The following is a 19,859-nucleotide window of genomic DNA, read 5'->3' on the forward strand; positions in this document are numbered from 1 at the left end:
TTTTATATATATATATATATATATATATATATATATATATATATATATATATATATATATATATATATAAACAATAAAATTAAAATAAAAAGTCTAACACTCATACATTTAGTCCAATTGCTTATCTGTAGTGTATTTTATGGACAGGATTCTTAAAATATCACAATGTGTGGACAGTTATACACATTTAAGTCGATAACAGATTTTGCTGAAACTTTATAATAATGCCTCAATATATTTAGCATTTATTATTATTTTTTGATGTTAAATAATAAAAATACAGAGTTCATTGTTGTTCATATGTTACTTTCAATTAATAGACTGTCTTCAACTTTTTATTTAAAAAATGTAAATGATGAAATTAACATCAACTTAGATTAAAAGATGCTGTAAAAGTATTATTCATTGTTATTTCATGGTAACTAATGTATTTAACAAATAAAACCTTACTGTAAGTGCCTTTCTTTAAAATGAATGAAAGCAGCTTCACATTGCTAACGCAAAAGTTCACTGGAAAGGAGAAATGTAGAAAATAAACGTCTCCCCCTTGCGTTATTTGCGTGTCATAACAAACAAATATAAAAATGATACTGTACTTAAAGGGATAGTTCAACTTCAGTTGCTGGTCCCCATCGACTTCAATGGGGACCAGAAACTGACAGTGAATTATCCCTTTAACTACACTGAAAGTGCTTTTAAACGCTCTACCCTGACCAGTGATTATAGAACACGGGATATTTCATTTGTTGGCCTATTAGCAGTATGTATACATTGTATTTATACTGATGCTGTTTCCATTCGTGAAAATGAACCACGACTCATATGAACTATTCTTTATTCACTTTACAGTTAATTAGCACAGATATGTACATCACAGAAATGTTCTACAGTGAGGCTAACAATACGAACACAAGAGTGATGCTGTTTTTTGTCTCAGAACCAAACGATGAAGACAATGATTACTCTATCAACCAATTACATATATTGCATATTTTTTTTAGATTTCCCGCCCCCAACTTTCCCACTCATCATTGGCTAAAAAATATAAAGTTGAATACTTACAATTTCTCCAAACATAAAACATCATTCACAAATTAATATTTCCACGTCCATTCGAGGATAAGTTCTGCATTTATGTCCTTGTGAATATAATACACATAATGCCTGTAATTATAGGGAGCTACATTTTGTGTTTTGCAAAGCTGTATTAGCCAGGTGTAATATTTCAGATTTCTTCTCACAACATTTGTCATGCTGTAGGAACTCAACACATATTCATATTCATCAAGCGGACTTTGGTTAATTTGGCATAAACACTGAAAGTCTCGGCCATAAACAGTCAATATCAAATATATGCCAAATACCACCACCATAGCCGCGCACGGCCAGCCGTGAAACTACAGAGAACACTAACGTTGATGCAATGTCACATTTATATCTGAAATATCTCAAAGAAAACACCTAAGTTTCGTGTAACACTTAGAATGATTAAATAGATCATATCACTACAAATTCTGATAAAATTCGCTGCAGAGCAACAAAGTCAATACAATACACTTGGTGCAGAGAGGATAAGGTAACTTTTTTGTCTTTAGAGGGGAAACTTTCACTTTAGTTCTTTAGACAGACAGGGATTACATGTGGAGGTCACCAGAGTTCCAACAAAGCACACATCAATTCGTTGCTGCTCACAGGTAAACAAACAAAAAACAGGGATTTTATCTAGGTTTTGCGAGAAAAGGTTGACCATACTATCACATCATGCTTGGTTATTTTCTTTATGCTCCGAGTAGGTATTTGTGTCTCCTCTTGCTTCGTTTAGTCGATGGTGTTATTTCCTCTTATGTGGTATTTGCCTAGTCTGATTGACAGCTGTCATCAGTACTTTAGACTTCATGGTGAGTGGCTCTGTCTGCAAACGTCCAGATCCACGTGCCTTCTCACGACACACTGAGGTCATTTACTCCAGACGCTGCATAAAGTTTTCAGGAAACAGTCCTTTCTGAGCCGAAGTGCCAAGCTGTAGCCAGTCGCTCTCTCTGATGCCAGTGAGCCAACCAGCATCCTGAAGAAAGAACAAAATGAGCATCAAAATCACATTATGATTATAATAAGAAAAGTGAATAAAACAAAAGTTAAACATTCAAGACCAATCATACCTGATCTTCAGCTAGCTCTGTGGGTACTACCAAAACTATGTCTCCTTTCTTCAGCTCCAGTTCGTCTGGGTTTGCTGCTTCAAAATCATGCATCATTTCAACCTGCAGGACAGCATAGGAATTTGTTCGTCTTGTTGCTAGGCTGAATGTTTTGTACACTGTAATGGGCTATTTTTCTTAGAGAAAGCTTTAAGGTTACTGTACTGTATATCCACATTATATTTAAGGTAATTACGTGCACGGTAATTTTTAAGTTCAATGTGCAAGGCTTCCAGTTTCAGCCGTTTCCAGTTACTGTAGCTCTACAAAAACAGTTTATTATACTGCTTGATGTTACAAATTGGTATTTGTTACCATATTATTTTAATTTATAATCAGAAACAATGATTTGTGGAACAAATGATTTCACTGTTTACTGCATTTTGCATTCTTTTAGTTACAGTGACTAATGAATCGGAAGTCTTGCACATTAGACTTACGGATCAATATTTTATGACCACATGTTTCTTTATTTGGCGAGTATCCGCAGAATAATGTACAGTCAGCAGGTAATATTGCAAAATAAATGTACGACTGTAGTTTATCTTTTACTTAAATAGTGTTTGCTTTATATTCACCCTGAAAAGGTATCCAGGAGGCATTCCAGAGGAGATGTCTTTGGTTGTCTGGCATTCTGTGATCACCCCATTGTCACTGGTTGCTATTGGAGATATGATATCACCATCACGGTCATCATCACCCTCATTACTGGAGGCAGGCTCAATAACAACAGAAGGGATAGGCATCTTTTCCTGAGGTGAGGCAAAGCAGCAGCATCACTCAACATGCAACTCAAGTAATAAACCTGAAGGTAAGATATGCAAGTCAATTTTTGCAGTAGCTTGACACAATTACATAATACACATGAAACAGATCACACATATATACATAATACATACTTAAGAAATGTAATAAATTAAAAACAACTGAATAAAAGAAAAATGGGTAACACTTTACTATAAGGTTACAATTGTTAACAGTTGTCAACTACATTAGTTAACATGAACTAGTAGCGAACGGTACTTCGAGCTTTACTAATTCATTTTTTTAAATCAAAAGCTGTATCTGTTGACATTAGTTAATGCGCTGTGAACTAATGTGAACAACCAATGAACAATTACATTTTTATTGACTAACATTAACCCCTTCTCTTGCACAATGAGGCTCTGTTGAAAAATGTTACTGAAAAATAATTGACATTTTACACATCAAGTTACAAAATAAAAACTCAGGAGAACAGTTATGTTTTAAAGCATTTTGATTCAATTCTAAGTATCTGTGAGTTTTAAAGTACAGTCCAGAATCGTTACATAAAGAAACCAGGGTCTTGTCAATGGCCTGCATACCAAAGTGCAGAATCACAGGTGAATATCTACCTCCTCTTTCCCATTGTTTGCAGCACCCTCCTTACTGGTTTCATCCCCTGGTTGGGGCTCAACATTATCAGGAGCATCTCCTGGTTCGGGCTCAATATTATCAGGAACTTCTCCTGGTTGGGTGTCAACCTTATCTGGTTCATCTGTTGGTTTGGGCTCAACATTATCTGGTTCATCTCCTGGTTTGGCTTCTAGTGAACTGGCCTCTTCCTCTGGTTTGGCATCTATAGTCTGGAAGAGGTGCTCAGGAGTGAGAGCCAGTGTTTGAACACTCAACACAAGCCACTCATGTGGATGGATCGGTTTACAGCACCACGGAGGGGAGCACTCAGTGTGTCACAATGAGGGGTGCAGGGACCAGTTTAACTTCTGAGGTTAAAACTGTCCCTGATGAGGAATGGCAAGTCAGTTCTCAAAAAAAAACAGACTTGAGTTTCACCAAAAGTCAAGTACTTTGGTTAGGGGAAATGTTCAACAGACGGCATGAAGGAACAGGGATCATGATGACCACTACCTACTGGATGAAGTAGTATGGGTGAACATTCCTCAGATCATAGTGACTATATGATCTCAATATATATGTGAAGAAGTCGTCAAAAAGTTCAACCTAACTCATTCAACAATGACCCAAGAATAACTGTAAAATGGAATCCATTTTTGATCTTTCAGTAAGTGCATAAATAAATTCCAAAACCCCATACAATTCAAAACTGCTGAATTCAGATTCAACTAATAATCATAGATGCATAGATTATATTTACACCTGAACATTTCTGCTCCACTTGCTTAGTCATTTAATGTGCTTAGAAAGAGAGAATGTAAAATGACTGCCCGTAGGGGTGATGTAAGAATGGAGTCACCATGGAAACCAAAAATGGTGATTAGAGGGGTAATAATAGTCATCAGTTAAGTCACTATTTAAAGGTTCAGAAAGCAAGGGAATTGTCAGGTTAAAACATCATCTCTGTTTAATTGGATTTAGTGTGTGCAACCTTATGTGGATCAAAACTATTGTAACAGAAAAGACCAGGGAAGAAAACATGAAATTAAAAGTAATTAAAGGTACAATCAGAAATGGCAGAAACAGCGGCAGCGTTAGCCTTCTAATCATCTCTGGATCTAAAAACAAAGTTTTGTGTTTGGAACGAGAGGAATATATTATGTCAGAACTGGGCGGTGTTTGTTGTTGCGCTGCCAGGTGTTGCAACTGCTCATTGTACCCTTAAAAACTTAAAATAAAAGATACACATAAACAAAAAGATGGGTTATAGGTTCTGATTAATGCCGCAGTACATGTTAGAGGTCTCCATCCATCAACACATACTGTTAAAAAAGCATTCTGCAAGGCTAAATAATGACATATGTGGCTACCATCCTGTCCCAGTGCATCAGTTTGGTAACCACACTAAGTTTCATATGAAGCCAGATGATGATTTAATATCAGACTGAGACTCTATATAATATCTAAATAATTCTATGCTACAAGGTATTCTGCAGAACTTCTGCAGAATAAAAATATTAAGAATGGAAATAGAAAGGAAACCCAACTAGATAGTCAAGAAATATCTGACAATATCAGTGTTTGAATAAAAAAATATGTTTTTCATATGGCTTCATGATGATACAAAACAATTACCAAAAATAAATAAATACATAAATAACAATAAATTAATACAATAACATTAGATAACAATGTTGAAATGATAGCATGAAATAAAAATATAATAACAGTAGAAAAAAAGTTAGTCGATCTATTAAGACTTAAATAGTTACCGGAGTCTCTTCAATGGGAGACTCTTTATCCTCAACAGTAGCCTACACACAAAGAAATGTGGTTGTCAGCATCATTACACATTCATTTATTCAAATTAATAATGACACATACTGCAGTGATTAGTCAACAAATCTGTCTCTGGTCATGTCAGTATCTGGCTTGCCTTCATAACCGTTACTACTCATCTGTATCAGAGCTTATCAACATCTCAGTGAACTACTGTTGAACCTAAAAACATGTTTAAAAGGCCTTTACTACTATTAAAATAGCAGTACTGATTTCATAATTGGAAGGCAGTGAAATTATACAATTATAGAAGTGAAATTACCAGAGCCGCCTCTGTAGGTGACTCCTGTGATTCTTGGATGGAAGCAGAATCCTACATGCAAATAAAAAAACATCCATGCTATCGCCAATTTCTGTTATACTTCCAAATAACACCACCTGTTTTCCTATCATATCTTACATAATTCATTTGGAGACATTGCAAATGCCAAAAGGCATTTCTACAGAGAACAAGGATTTGCTAGATATAGTAACCAAGCACATATGCAATGGTGCTGCATATGACTTGAGTTTCTCTTATGCCATACATTAGACATAAGTTATAGTTACCGGGGTTTCTTCACTGGGTTGCTCCTTTTCTATGTCCTCAACTGGAAGCTAAAGAATGGTTGAGACTTTTTCATCAACAATAAAATCTCAGGCTCAACCAAAGTCTTTGTGAAAACTGTTATTTTAAGATCCACTACATAACTGTGCTCCTGACATCCTACTGTTGCTAATGAAAAATACAACCAATACTTAAAACTGATCCCAAAGCATGTGTAAATTAAAAAAAGAAAGTAATAAAAATGATAATAATTGGTATGCCATTTTACACAAATGAACACATTCAAAATTCACCTCCATAAAAAGAAAATGAAACTTACATAAAAATAACTTATGTAACTGGTTAATACATAAGAAAAAGAAAAGTCAGAGCTTGCACTGAAAGTGTATGCAGTTTTGTGTTATGGAAAAAATCTACATGTCAACAGTATAATAAAACAACTATATTTATGTACAATTATGTCAATAATATAATTTTTTTTTAAACATGTGTGGTCAAATATCAAATATGATCAAATATGTCTAAAATAACAGAACTCCTGAAAAATCTAGAGAGTTTCTTTTCCAAAACATTTGGGTTTTTAAAATACAAAAGGTAAAATGGCCAACATGCAGGCACTGTTTAGATTTATTTTCCAGAGGTACATACCTCAGCCTGCTCAGCTGCCTCAGTCTCAGCAGACACTGGAGACTCCACAGCGCTCTTTATAAACAACAGTACACAGATATGATCAATGGCTACAGCTTATTTCTGATCAATTTGATGTGAGGGAATACATGTATATGTAGCCAAAAACATAACCTGACGATCATATCATGACAGAAAGTGCAATAATCATATTTTATGCACTGATGGAAGATGATGATGATAAATTCTAACAACACGGATATTGAAAATGATAAAAACAGTATCAACAGATTGATATAAATTAAGATGATGATCACAACAACTGTAATGAGGATGATGATGTTGTGATGAAAGTGATAACAGTAATGATGGAAAGCATTGATGTAAAAACATTGACAATGGCGTTGATGAAGATGGTGATGACAGTATTTCTGATGACGTTTAGAATTGAACTCTGTCACTCACTGTGGCCGTCTCTGCAGGGGGGCTTGAAGCAGTGATCTCCACTGGTTGTATGTCTGTAGCGGGAGTGGTGACAGGACCCTCCCCACCCTCAGGTACTGAGGCTGGGGCTGCTTCACCTTCTCCTTCAGCTACATCACCCTCTGGGGCCTCAACCTCAGACTTTATATACATTTATAAGAGAACAATAAGAAAGACTGTCCAATATCACCTTCACTACTGGAGCAGTATCAAAACCCATAGGTTTAAAAAAAACTTTTAAAGATATAGTTTGCAACAAGCAATGACAGATGTATTTATGTAGTACAGTCAGAATTTGAGGCACGACAATCACTGGAGAAAATGACAACAAAATTGTCTTGATAAAAATGCATATGAAAAAAATTTCTACAAAAGGGGAAAAAATTAAAAGAGGAAAAACTAAAACAAAAAATTATATTACAAAGAAACATTCATGGAATAAATAAATGCCCATTGACACCCATTAAGTAAGAGGGTTGACACCCTTTAAGTAAGAAGTACAGAGCATTACAGTAAAAAACCATCTTCACTATCAAAAGACTGTCTACTCACCATCTTATCAAATTCGGCCACAAATGTTGGGACTGTTGCATCCTAAAAAAATACCAGAGAATAAAAAGGTAAAGTTTAGCAAATCAAATTTACTTGTATGAAATCTGAAACATATAATCAGCTAGGTTAGACTGCAAATTTTTTTTTTTTCTTTTCAAAATAATTCCTGTGAGAAATGGTTTAATGGATCTTTCGGGAATTTTCAGGAATCTCTAAGAGGAATTAGTAGGGATCATCACAGAATTAGATATAAAACAGCTTTTAGTATAGTAAAGCAGGGCCACAGTTATTTTTAACACTGGGTTCTGTATGTTCATTGTAAAATTGGTGTCATCATTTACAAAAATAATTTTATTTGTTACTCGTAAAAAACATATCAGGAATATATTAGAAACTCCCTGGGGGTTGAATTTTGTTGCAAATTATGAGATCCATCATTTCTTATCTCTTTTTAAAGATATTCTTAAATTATTTTAAATTCTTCTTCTTCTTCTTTCAAAACCACCAATTCTATGATAGCACAATCACTAGGGACAATGCGATTGTTGTGTTTGGCCACATTGACAGTAATTCATAATTCCATTATGAATTCTCTTTTAATCTATTGAAAAGTTAGATTAAACTTTCTAAGCTCCTATTTACCTTAGAAAATCCGTTAAAAGCCTCGTTGGACACCTAAACGGAATTAAATAAGTAATTAGCATGTAAACCCTCAAAGACATGTATTTTAATTGCACACACTTGGAGGACTGTAAATTCAACTTGAATTTAGCAAAACCAACAAACAATGAAAGCAAGCAAAGGAGAGAGAGGAGAACAGGTCTTCGGACTGTGGACTGTGGGAGGGGTTCCAGGGTCTGAAGGGTTTTGTAGCAGGAAAATAGTACTTCATCTGCAGGCAGGAAAAGAGGGGAGTATTCTTGCTGTAGTATACTCTACACTAAGCTAAGCAGAGTGGCAGGAAGTCAGGTACCTCTTCCAGCTCTGTATCTATTTCTTGGTATAACTTTCCGTATCTCTGGTTAGCAACTTCGTCTTCAGACAGGTCTGAGTTCTCTGGCTCTTTATGACGGACCTTGTTCTCTGCAATGGTACTTTTAAGATTAGAGGTGTCTTGTTGCCCAGGGAAGGAGGTAAAGGGGTCTTGAGATGGAACATCCTCACCTGGCCAGCCTGCTGTAAAGTTTCCTTGGCCATCAGAAGAGAAGAAGCCACTGCTATCACTCACCTCCTGCCAGGAGCCCTTACTGGAGTTCTCAAAGTCTGCAGCTGGTGCAGGAAAAGCTGCCCACTGGGCAAACCCATTGGCATGTCCACTTTTGTCATCAAAGACATCAGAGTATTTTCTTTGTCCAATAATCTCCTTTGTCCCGGTGGATTCCCAACCCCCTGCCCACCCCTGGTTGTTCTCACTCGTAAATGAGTCCCCACCGCTTTCATTGGCAAAAGGATCAGATGTGATCTCATTAGCAAATGGGTCCTGATTGCCCCCAGTAGCAAAAGGGTCTGATGTGAATTCAGTGGCAAAGGGGTCCGCTGCCCACTGTCTTTTGTCTCCTGGCTGGGTCTCTGCAAACGGATCAGAATGAAACCCACTTTTTGGACTCTCTGTTGATAGCCCTTCAGTATCATAAAGATCACTGCCTGTAGTAACAAAGGGATCACTTCCAGAAAAGCCAACGGGATCTTGGTCCGAGGTCGCAAATGGATCATTTCCATTCCCAAATGGGTCATCCCCTTTACCAAATGGATCATTACCTTCAGTGTCAAATGGGTCTGAACTCGGAGTAGATTCAAGAACATTTTGAGGCATATTTGCTCCTGCTTTGGCTGTGTCTGAAATCGGCTCATCCAAGCTTTCATTTTCAAGCTCTGAGACACGTGGTGTTGCTTCAGGCTGATCCCAGTTGGCTGCAAATGCATCACCACCAAACCCAGAGTCAGCAGGTGCAATCTGCTCGGGGACACCATCAGACGTGTCCCAGTCTGCAAAGCACTCTTGGGCCACAGTGCCTTGTTCTGGTGCCACAACTGGATTCTCATTCTCGGCACATTCAAGCTCATCATCTGCACTGACCCACCCACCGTTTTGTCCTGGGACATCACCCCATTCTTCAGCAGTCTCGTACTCTGAGCCGGATCCATCTAGATCAACCTGGCTAGACAGACCACATCTGGAACTATCTCCCCCTACACCCTCCGTGGTATCCTGAATCTCCTGACCAAACTCATCGGTGAATATGATTCCAGGCATTGGTTGCAAGCCCACTGTCTCCTCTGCATCTCTCTCGTCTGACCTGCAACTTGCCTTTTCTTTTGCCCATTCCACTTGATTTTTAGCCCAGTCTGTCTGACCTTCCTCTACACACTCTTTCCCCTGTCCTGGATGCTGTTGCTTGGCCTCGCCACCCCCCACAGCACAGGGATCACAGTCTGGGTCTGGCTCAGGATAGTTTTCTGGATTCCAGGCTCTAACCTCATCTGTAGCTGCCTCTCCTTGAGGCTGTGATGCTGCCTCAGTTGGCCAACCTTCGGCAGGTGGCCATCCCTGCTCATCCACTGCAGGTTGAGCATTTCCAGATTCCTCTGTACCCGTAGTGGCTGAAGAGCCAAAGTCAGCTGCCCAGTTGGCAGTGAAGCCAGCATCTGCAGCCTGGTCAAGGAAAGAAAGGTAACAAGTGGTAACTATGCAAATAAGTTTCCCCTATGATGGGGGCCAACAGACACAGATTAAAGAAACTAAGTAGGAATATTTTAAATGAGAACCATGGTACATGAATATAAACCGCAATGCAATGTCACACTGGAGAAATGGGGGACAGATTTCTAATTTGTAACGTTAATGAATAAATGAACATTTAAGAAGTTATCTGCCAAAGTCTTGAAAGCTGGAGGTTAAATCTGCCATGAACTTTTAATTACATTTGCAATTGCTTTCTACTAAGACACTCTCGTCAGTCATTACTTACGGGCTGTGCAGGCTGTGCAGCATTTCCCTAGAAATGAACAGAGATATCAGAGGTATTTGCTGTCAAATTAATGCTCGACAGGAACGTCTTTGAGCTTGTCATGAAATTACAGTGAATTCACATTTCATGTCAGTGCAAATTTATTGTTTTAAGAGACTAAAAATCTAGGCCACTTCTTTTGACATTAGGACAGGAGAGGATTCTGTCACCAAGTTACTAATAGCACCAAGATTTCTCTCCTTTGCATCAGCTCACATAGATCAGAGAGTACAGGCAAAGAAAGCAGACTTACCGCCCAAAGATCCCAAGGTAGTGTCTGTAAGAAAAAATATGCAAGAATTAAAGCTCTATTTCCTAACTGATTGATTAATTTTATATAAATAAAAAGGATTGCTAAGACGTAAAAGTTTTCATTTGACCTGTCACTGTCTCTAATTTTTAATAACATAAGCAGAGTGTGAAGAAGGACCTGAGATATGGGTGATTGGGTCTGCCCAATAGGTGTACTGCCATCAGGCTTGAATGGATCAAAATCCAAGTCCAGGAGAGATTCTCCAGGTTTCTCGTTTGGCTAAAGTAAGAACATAAAAATAAAATGAACTGACTATTAAATAAGGTCGAATGCTGCACAAGTAATCTATTTTACTCCTAGCAGATATTTTTCTTTTTCCATATTACCAATAAAAATAAGCGAATGCTCGCTCACCTGTGGTGATGTAACACTGATCTCTGGAAAGCCCCCATCGAACAGGTCGATTATCTGCTCTTGTTGGAGCTCCTTGGTTGGAGTAGCTTTTGGAGGAGGTGGTTTTGGAGGTCCCATTTTGAGCTGATATGAAGAGATACCATGTGTGCCTTTGAACCTCACAAATCAAAACCTCACAAATACTGGTCAAGGAGAGCATTTGTACTCATTTTAGTGCTGCACATCATGAATAAACTGCAAACTTCCTAACTACTTGAATCTTCATTCTGAATGCTGCAGGACTTGGAGGGGTTTCAGTCCTACCTGTGAAGGTGATTTGGGTCGAGGTGGGCCAGGAGATGTGGGCCTTAGTGTGTGGTTGGGGCTGGCAGCTGGGCTGCTGTCAGAGCTATCATCATCAGGTGGGGTGGGAGTCCTGGCTAATCGCAGGGGTCCTGAGTCGCTGTCAATAAAAAATGACACACAAATAACTTCTTAGCAATTCATCATGGCTTCTTTTATTCTGAATATATTATTTTCACTAGACCAGAGCTCTTATTGGAGATTTCTAAGAAGGGCAGCTTGCAACCAACACACTATTTAAGTGATGGTCTTACTTTTTTCCATTGTGTCCAAGTACTGTTAAATTAATAATGTCTATCACAATGTGCTCTGCTTATCACCTGCTTTTCACTTTGAAGCTATATTTGGATGTAATGATGCACCTACAGTGTAGGACAAGTTTGAGATTCACTAAAAATGTATAGTTAAATAACAAAGGGGTGTTGTGTAAATTACAAGCAAAGGAGAAACATCTGCAGCATAATTACCCATCACCTACCAGATCTACAAAACTAAACACTATCATCATCTGCCTCAAGCACAGTGCTGTTGAACTATGGGTGTCCTCTGCACTACAAACCAATTTTGTGCACAGGACATTTACTTACTGAAAGGTGTTCTTTCACAAAGAACAAATGTGTTCTTCCATTTTCCTTTCTAAACTAAGAACACTTTAGATGAAGTAAACCTCCCATGTCTTTACATACACTAACTGTCCATGCTATTCCACTTACCATTTCACTCTGTAACAGGAAGAACACGAACAGAGCCAAACCATATAAACGTTTGATTAAAAGCCAGAATTATGGTAATAATCTTGTTTTCTTATCATCTTTCAAAGTGGTAACAAATATACAACATTATAACATGACAATTCTTCAAGCTTTGTACAATGTTGTACTATGTACATTACAACCATCAGTGAATAAGTACATTCTGTGCAGGGAGATAATGGAGGTTAAAGACTGTTGCTTGGGTTACCTGGGTGCTCCCTGAATAGTGAACATTTTGTCCGAGTGCTGCTCAGCGAGCTTATTCATCACTTCATACAGCTTATGACAGAGCTGGATCCAAAACATAGAGAAAGAAATCATTGGAAAAAATAATTATGAGAAGAACTCAAGCAAAATGACTTGCCTTAGGCAACCTTAGTGAAATAAATGTTGTCATTCAGGTACTGTGGTACTACTGAATATGCTATTGCACCTGCTAAGATTTGTATTATATTCATTCCTTTTTATTGGCATAAACTTGTACATGATCTCACAGTCATTAATATAAAAATAGTAATACGTACAAATCATAATACATTCATAATAATCTTCACCTTCATGAACAACGAATGCTCAAATTACTAAAGTTTTTCTTAATGTGAAATAATTTTAATTCCTTCAATAAAAGTTAAAATAATGTATGTGTCAATAGAGTGATGCATTGACCTCTATACTGATCACATTGACACAAAGAGCAGACCTTTGCAGTAGCTTCTGTGCAGAACTGCATTGTTTACCCCTTCTGGCGAAAAAAGTATTTAACAATGCATTGATGCCCACTGACGGCAACATGCTGCGTCTAATAATAAACATAATCTCCCAATGCAGAGTTCCCAGCTAAAACATTATAACCTTCAGTGTGGACCCAAAATGACAGATGTGGATCTAAAGAGGCAAAAATTAGCACTGTTTAATGTCTCTAACACTAGAAAAATAAAGGCTAGAAAATAATATTTGGAGCAATATTCAAAGAGTATTTAAAGAGCTATGTATTGGTTGAATGTAGAGCAGGCAGTGCATTTAAGAAAGTTGCTCTCCCACACTGCATTGTTAAAGAGTTAAATAGCCCTATAAATATTGCTCAATCGTTCATCAGTGCCTCTTCTGTGATTTAGAAAACTAACACGCACAAACACACACACACACACACACACACTATCTGTCTTTCATGAGTAATAGCTACAGCACAAGTAGCAGCTTGAATAGAAAATGAGATTTCAGGCAAAGCATGAGAGCTTTTCTTTGACTGACTGCATGGATCAGACACAAAGCTCCTAATCTTACTATGTAAAACTGTGAATTTTGTCATAAACCACTCTTGAAAACACAGTAGCCTGTTAGTACTCTATAAACCCAAGGAGGAACATGTGCTTTGTGTTTTTGAGCACCCAGTCCATTGTTTGTGACATTTAGGAGGAACATCATGTTTAACAGCTTCAAGAGCTTTCGAAATTAATCTAACTCACAAAAGAGATCTCCCTATGGAATCGGGCTTCCAGGCTGGAGACGTTTTGGAAGGTGCTCACATAGAACCCCACCCGACTGCAAAGAGGAAAGGAGAAGAATAATGATTAGGCTCCAGCCTCCAACAAGTGCGCAATATGTCGAAGAAGCATCTGGATGATGTTCAAAAAGAAAAACAGATGGACACTGATGATGTCATTTAGAGTTTAAGAATTCCTTGTTTCTATTTAAAAAAAACAACAACTTTGTACCACATATGTGAAAGAGATCCAAAGGCAAATGTGATGCACTAACAAACCTCTGCACCTCAAACATTAATACATCAAGCAAGATATTAAAGCTTTTCAGTCCTTTTAAAACAAAGAATGCGGAATCATATCTGCAAGTTGCTCCTATAAGCTAAAATGCCTGCATGACAGTAAGAACCCTAAAATCCTAAATAATACAAATATAAAGTGACAGCCATTTTTTATGTCTGCAACAGTTATGAATGTATCTCAGTCATTTTTTCGCAGGGTCTGGTGCAGAGAAGAAGCTGCCGATTGAATAGATTATGTAACCAGGCTGTTGCTCCAGTGAGCAAACAGACCCTTTCAGCTCAAACAGCATACTGCTTACCAGAGCATATTCACCACAACATACAGCTGACCACAAGATACAGTACATACACCTTATTTGTATTACCATTAAAATACTGTCTACAATCATACTCAAAATACCAAGTAGTTAAAAGGGATAGTTTACTCAGTCATGCAGTTCCAAAACTCGATTCTTTTTGTCCAAATTATAGAAAGTCAAAGGGGTCCAAGACAACATTAGACCCAATTGACTTTCATTGTATGAAAAAAAATGTTCTACGGTAGGAAGAAAAACTTTCATTATATGGACAAAAAGAAGTAAATAAAGTCATACAGGTTTGAAATGACATGAAGGTTAGAAAACAATGACAGAATTTTATGTTGAACTGTTCCTTTAAAATTTGCTGCAATATACAAGATACTGCACATCATAACTACTAATATGCAGTTGCACACATAGAGTAAATCAAAGCATATAGTTCTATATAAAAAACATTCTAAATAAGTACTCTAAATAAACTGATGACTAATTCTAGACACTTACCTTCTGATGTTTGTGACAAAGCAAATGACTCCTGTTGTGTAAACCAGCTATTCATAGCATGTTACCACATCTACCATATCAATCCTGCTATTTTCATCGATATGAATTTTGTGACATGAAGGTTAGAAAACAATGACAGAATTTTATGTTGAACTGTTCCTTTAAAAACTAATTTGCTGCAATATACAAGATACTGCACATCATAACTACTAATATGAAGTTGCACACATAGAGTAAATCAAAGCATATAGTTCTATATAAAAAACATTCTAAATAAGTACTCTAAATAAACTGATGACTAATTCTAGACACTTACCTTCTGATGTTTGTGACAAAGCAAATGACTCCTGTTGTGTAAACCAGCTATTCATAGCATGTTACCACATCTACCATATCAATCCTGCTATTTTCATCGATATGAATTTTGTTAATATCCAACTCATTCAATAAACAATGCAAAAATACACTACCCTTCAACCCACACATTTATATAGCTAGCTTAATGCTCAATCATGAATTATATTTTACAAATTTGCCCCAAATTATTCTTGGATCAATGCAGCATATTCCTTTCCCTTTAAAAGTGTTGATAAAACAACATCTTACCTCCTCTACTCTATGTAACCGCAGCGGTGACATGAGTGTTCACAGCTAGCATGCTGTGCAACTAATGGATAAATGTGGAATGCTGGGATGTAAATGTACATTCCAGGAAGGCCTTTGGTCAAATTAAATCAATATTATTGGCCAGGGCCTTGTATTGTCAGGGCACCAGGCTGTAACTATTACTGCCACCCCACTGAGAATACAATAATTATACTGGGCATGATATAGCAAGTCTTTAGTTATATAAGAGACTGATGGCTAATTATTGAGCTAGTCCTGCATTTAATGTTGTTCACCAGTTAGTGCTGAATGTGAACAAAGGGTCAAAACATGACCCAACAAAATGTCCAACTAGAACAATGAGAACAACAAAGCAATTTTAACTCTCTTGGTCCTTTCGCACCATATAGGCATCTGTAATGAATCCATACCATTTGTAATCTGGTGGTCTCATCATATCAAATGGTTCTTAACAGAATTAAAATAATGAACCAGCTACTAGAAAGACATCAGGTCTTAACCAAACCGATTCTTTGAATGCTTTTCATGTAGCCTAGTATGAAGCTCAGATTTCAGTAGCAGTCAGTCTTAAAATGTCTCACCTATCCCAGAGTGTGGGCAATTCATCCTGCAGGTCAACGTTGAGATCATCAAAAACCCTTTGGGCCTTTTTCAAGTCTTCCTCTGCCTACATGCACACAGATACGGTACATACGTTCAAGTAATAGCTCAGATCACTGTGTCAGCAATTTTATGGTTTCAGCAATTGTATTCATAACATTTTAAAGACCAAGTTGTGATGCACAAACAGAAAAGACTTGTATACTTTTGCTGTCTTTTTCTCATTCCTCATGGTTGAAGCCTGCAGGGTCTCAAGATGGTGCCTTGCGCTGTCATAGTCAATTAACTTCCTGCTTCTCTTTGCAACACGTATCTGGAGGGAGGGAAAACACTTGTGGTTACTATGGTTACCCTTCAGCTGAATATGTTTTGCATTTATTCTCAGCACTGCGCTGGCACATGCATCAGCTTAAACAATATGGATGATAGGGATATGAATGACCCATCCCTTAAAACCAATTCGGCATGAGTAAAATGACATCGGCACCTTGAGATCTGGGAACTGAATCAAATATGTTTCCAGTGTGTTGATGGTAGAGTCTACCAGCTTCTGATGGAAGTCCTCCCACAAAACATCACAGTTCTGCAAAGGAGACAAGACAGCCATCAGTCAGATTAACTGAGAGCATTTGACAAGCATGAGAGATTTAACAGAGCGATGGAAGAGAGAATCTACTGTATAACCCCCTCTGAATGTTATTCTGCAGCTCCTGCAACATAAACAGATGAGTATGGGTGTTGGATTTATGATGCAGCAGCAGAGAAATTAAAATCTAATTAGGCTCTTACTCATTCACAGAGGATGCAAATCAGATTCAGGAAGCTGAATTCATCGCTCCCCCTCGGTGAGGTGTGACTAAACAAAAATGAGCATCCTTGGGTAAATGAAATTGAAATTCTCTGAGGACAGCGTTGAGTCACAGCCCCACTCCCAAACTAAAAATGACATATGTCATTATCCACTATTAAGAACTCCCTCAAACCACATCATCTGTGTGCCTGTGGGCAGAAGGACAGATGGAATGCTTTGATTTTTGTCATCAGTTTGACACATTAACTTTCTCTGCTGCTTGTGTAAAAAGCGCTAATAAAAACAACATGCAGCCTGATATTTTAAAAAAACAGCACTATTGCTTGAGTAATACTCAAAATAAATAAAAAATAAAATAAAATGACTTAAAGCAACGCTCCTAATCTCACTCAATGTAAAATTATGATTTTTTTTCATTAACCATTTGAAAACACAACCACCTGTGACTGCTCTCTAAACGCTCATGTTGCAGGAAATAAAATAAATAAGATCACATGCATAATAATAATTTTTTATTATTAATATTTGTCAAAATATTCTATATAAAAGATCATAGCATATCAGCATGAATTCATACTGTTTTCTCAAAAAACAATAAATGTACATTTTCTATAAAACATCTTCTGCAATTTATCTTCAGTAGCAAAAAGGCCATGCCACCTTTTTCTTTCCTCTAAATAATAATTATACATTATACATACCTACGTATATGCTATAATTCCAGCTATTAAATTTGCTGTATGGGAATTTAAACATGAGGATTAACATGACCAGTTGACATGACCCCTTCTGAATCTATCTTATAAATTGTCTGTGAAATGCATGTGCATGGGCTGCATAATAGACCTTAAAGGCTCAGTGGCTTGACCCCATTTTCCCTAAAAGGCGCAGCATTTTAGCTTTGGCACAGGTACTGAGTACAAATCCCTCAGCGGAGTCGTGTGAGAGACTGCCAAAACCTCTTGCTTGTTCTTAAACCTCAGATCTCACTAGAACAGATAAGAATGTTCCAGAGTTGGTGAGAATGATTTTTTATCTTCAAATTATCCATTTAAAATTTTTAATTGAACACAACGCTCAGGTTACCTGAGGTCAGGTATTTCATTTTCAGTTCTTGAGCATATCAAACTGTGAAGAGAAATCACCTATCTTTGATCTTTAGCAGCTCTTTTGATGCTGTGTTACATATGCAATTGCTCAGCATTTCCCACAAGCCATTTGTATGATGGATCTCATCAACTTGTCACCACTAATATCTAATATTTATTTTTCTCTATAAAAGCAGTAGTATATTTTATGATCCTTAGAAAACATTTTTTCTTGTAAATTTGACAATGCTGTTTCAACATCATTATAACGTCGGTATTTTAAATACTAGTACTAACACATGGACAATCCAACTATATTTCTGGCTACCTTTCCAATAATCATGACATCATCTTTGCCGTGCCAGTCAGACTCATATACTTCATGTAATGACTCTGTCAGGTTCCTAGAAGCTTGCTGCATCCCTGGAATCATAACAAAAGAGAATCCAATTCAGTATTAAGCAGATATGTGTATGTACTTGTATGTGTGTATTTAGCAATGGTTCACCTTTCACAGCTGCTATGTAGGCCTTCATCTCCCTCTGAAGCCTAGAGCCCTCAAACTATGGATCAGAACACAGAACAGGAGATTTATTGTCATTTTTAAGGTTCATCACATCAGGCATTAAACCACACAGGCTGATAATGTCAACATTAAATTGCCTTGATATACTAGTGAGGTCTGTCAATGAATCTCTGAAGAAAATGGCAGTAGTTTAATACATACTCTACCGTTCAAAAGTTTGTGGTTGGTAAGATTTTTTTGCTGTTTTTGAAAAAGTCTGCTGTGTTTCTTTGATCCAAAATACAGTGAAACCAGTAATATATATATATATATATATAAACATTCATTCTGAGCATTCATTCTTAAATTCATAGTAATGAAGTGTCTCTTCATACTGCAGACAACATAATAACTAGCGTTTCAAGCGGTGGAGAATAATTGCTGTCCATGGTTCTGAAATCACACCATCACACTGAAAATCACAGGCAGTCATACAAAAGATGCGCTCACAATGAGCTTTCCAGCCAGTGCAGCAATTGGAAGTCATTTCATTTTCTGCACTCTACACAAGACCCAGCAATCTTGAGACAGCAAAGGAGGCTACAAGGAGAATTGAAATGAAAAGCCCAAATGTCCACTATCAGCTCTGATGATCTTTCTCTACACAATATGGTTGAATAATGCACCAGAAGTCTGAAATATGTCAGCATTACGCATAAAAAAAACATTTTTGATGAGAGATATCATGTCTCATCACTTTGATTAAAACTAGGGATGCACCGATACCGATACTGGTATCGGTATCGGGCCCGATACTGAGCTCCTGTACTCGTACTCGTTAAAATGCCCTGATACCAAACGCCGATACCACACAGCATGTGATAAGTGCCATATTCAGACAATGAAACACCGACAACAGACAGCAGAATGGAGTTATTAGAGATTAAGGATCTCTACTACGAAGTATATGTATGCAATGAATATAATGTTAAACATTCAGTATTAACGCCTGTATAGCTGATGTGCGCGAGCTGATAAACAAAGCACACTGAGTGGATTGAGCGTGCGGTGGCGCAGATGCGCGAGCTTGTCGAGTGAATATACCTTTCTCACAGACATCACTGGAAAGTTTGTAGTTCGGTCGGATACGTCAAAAACAAGTAAAACAATGCACAAGTTACTTAACGGTAGGGAGAGAGAGAGCGCGGATGCACTTCTGTTGTGTGATCTTTGATGTTCACTCACTTAGC

The 19,859-nt window shown here is 37.4% G+C and overlaps 1 protein-coding gene across 9 annotated transcripts in view; it reads right to left on the reverse strand.

The window, feature by feature from the left end:
* Positions 1-818: 818 nt before the first annotated feature.
* Positions 819-19,859, reverse strand: part of LOC107556781 (amphiphysin-like) — a 34,689-nt gene continuing 15,648 nt past the window's right edge. Inside the window, exons 4-28 of one of the 9 annotated variants that reach the window (XM_016239989.1) lie at positions 18,613-18,667; positions 18,433-18,527; positions 16,693-16,788; positions 16,411-16,518; positions 16,187-16,272; positions 13,859-13,934; positions 12,601-12,683; positions 12,354-12,362; positions 11,602-11,740; positions 11,299-11,421; positions 11,062-11,163; positions 10,885-10,908; positions 10,593-10,619; positions 8,597-10,276; positions 8,266-8,298; positions 7,624-7,665; positions 7,054-7,212; positions 6,610-6,663; positions 5,964-6,011; positions 5,677-5,727; positions 5,348-5,389; positions 3,575-3,805; positions 2,777-2,950; positions 2,160-2,261; positions 819-2,065 (exon numbers count right to left, since the gene is read on the reverse strand). In XM_016239989.1, the coding sequence (XP_016095475.1) occupies positions 1,961-2,065; positions 2,160-2,261; positions 2,777-2,950; positions 3,575-3,805; positions 5,348-5,389; positions 5,677-5,727; positions 5,964-6,011; positions 6,610-6,663; positions 7,054-7,212; positions 7,624-7,665; positions 8,266-8,298; positions 8,597-10,276; positions 10,593-10,619; positions 10,885-10,908; positions 11,062-11,163; positions 11,299-11,421; positions 11,602-11,740; positions 12,354-12,362; positions 12,601-12,683; positions 13,859-13,934; positions 16,187-16,272; positions 16,411-16,518; positions 16,693-16,788; positions 18,433-18,527; positions 18,613-18,667 (3,744 nt within the window). In that variant the 3' untranslated portion in view covers positions 819-1,960. Of the gene's footprint in view, positions 2,066-2,159; positions 2,262-2,776; positions 2,951-3,574; positions 3,806-5,347; positions 5,390-5,676; positions 5,728-5,963; positions 6,012-6,609; positions 6,664-7,053; positions 7,213-7,623; positions 7,666-8,265; positions 8,299-8,596; positions 10,277-10,592; positions 10,620-10,884; positions 10,909-11,061; positions 11,164-11,298; positions 11,422-11,601; positions 11,741-12,353; positions 12,363-12,600; positions 12,684-13,858; positions 13,935-15,584; positions 16,035-16,186; positions 16,273-16,410; positions 16,519-16,692; positions 16,789-18,432; positions 18,528-18,612; positions 18,668-19,859 lie in introns of those variants that run through there. The other 8 variants (XM_016240052.1, XM_016240003.1, XM_016239996.1 and 5 more) reach the window with 8 other exon arrangements.

This window comes from Sinocyclocheilus grahami, unplaced genomic scaffold (assembly GCF_001515645.1).
Source record: "Sinocyclocheilus grahami isolate Dianchi unplaced genomic scaffold, SAMN03320097.WGS_v1.1 scaffold21.1, whole genome shotgun sequence".
Lineage (NCBI taxonomy): Eukaryota > Metazoa > Chordata > Actinopteri > Cypriniformes > Cyprinidae > Sinocyclocheilus > Sinocyclocheilus grahami.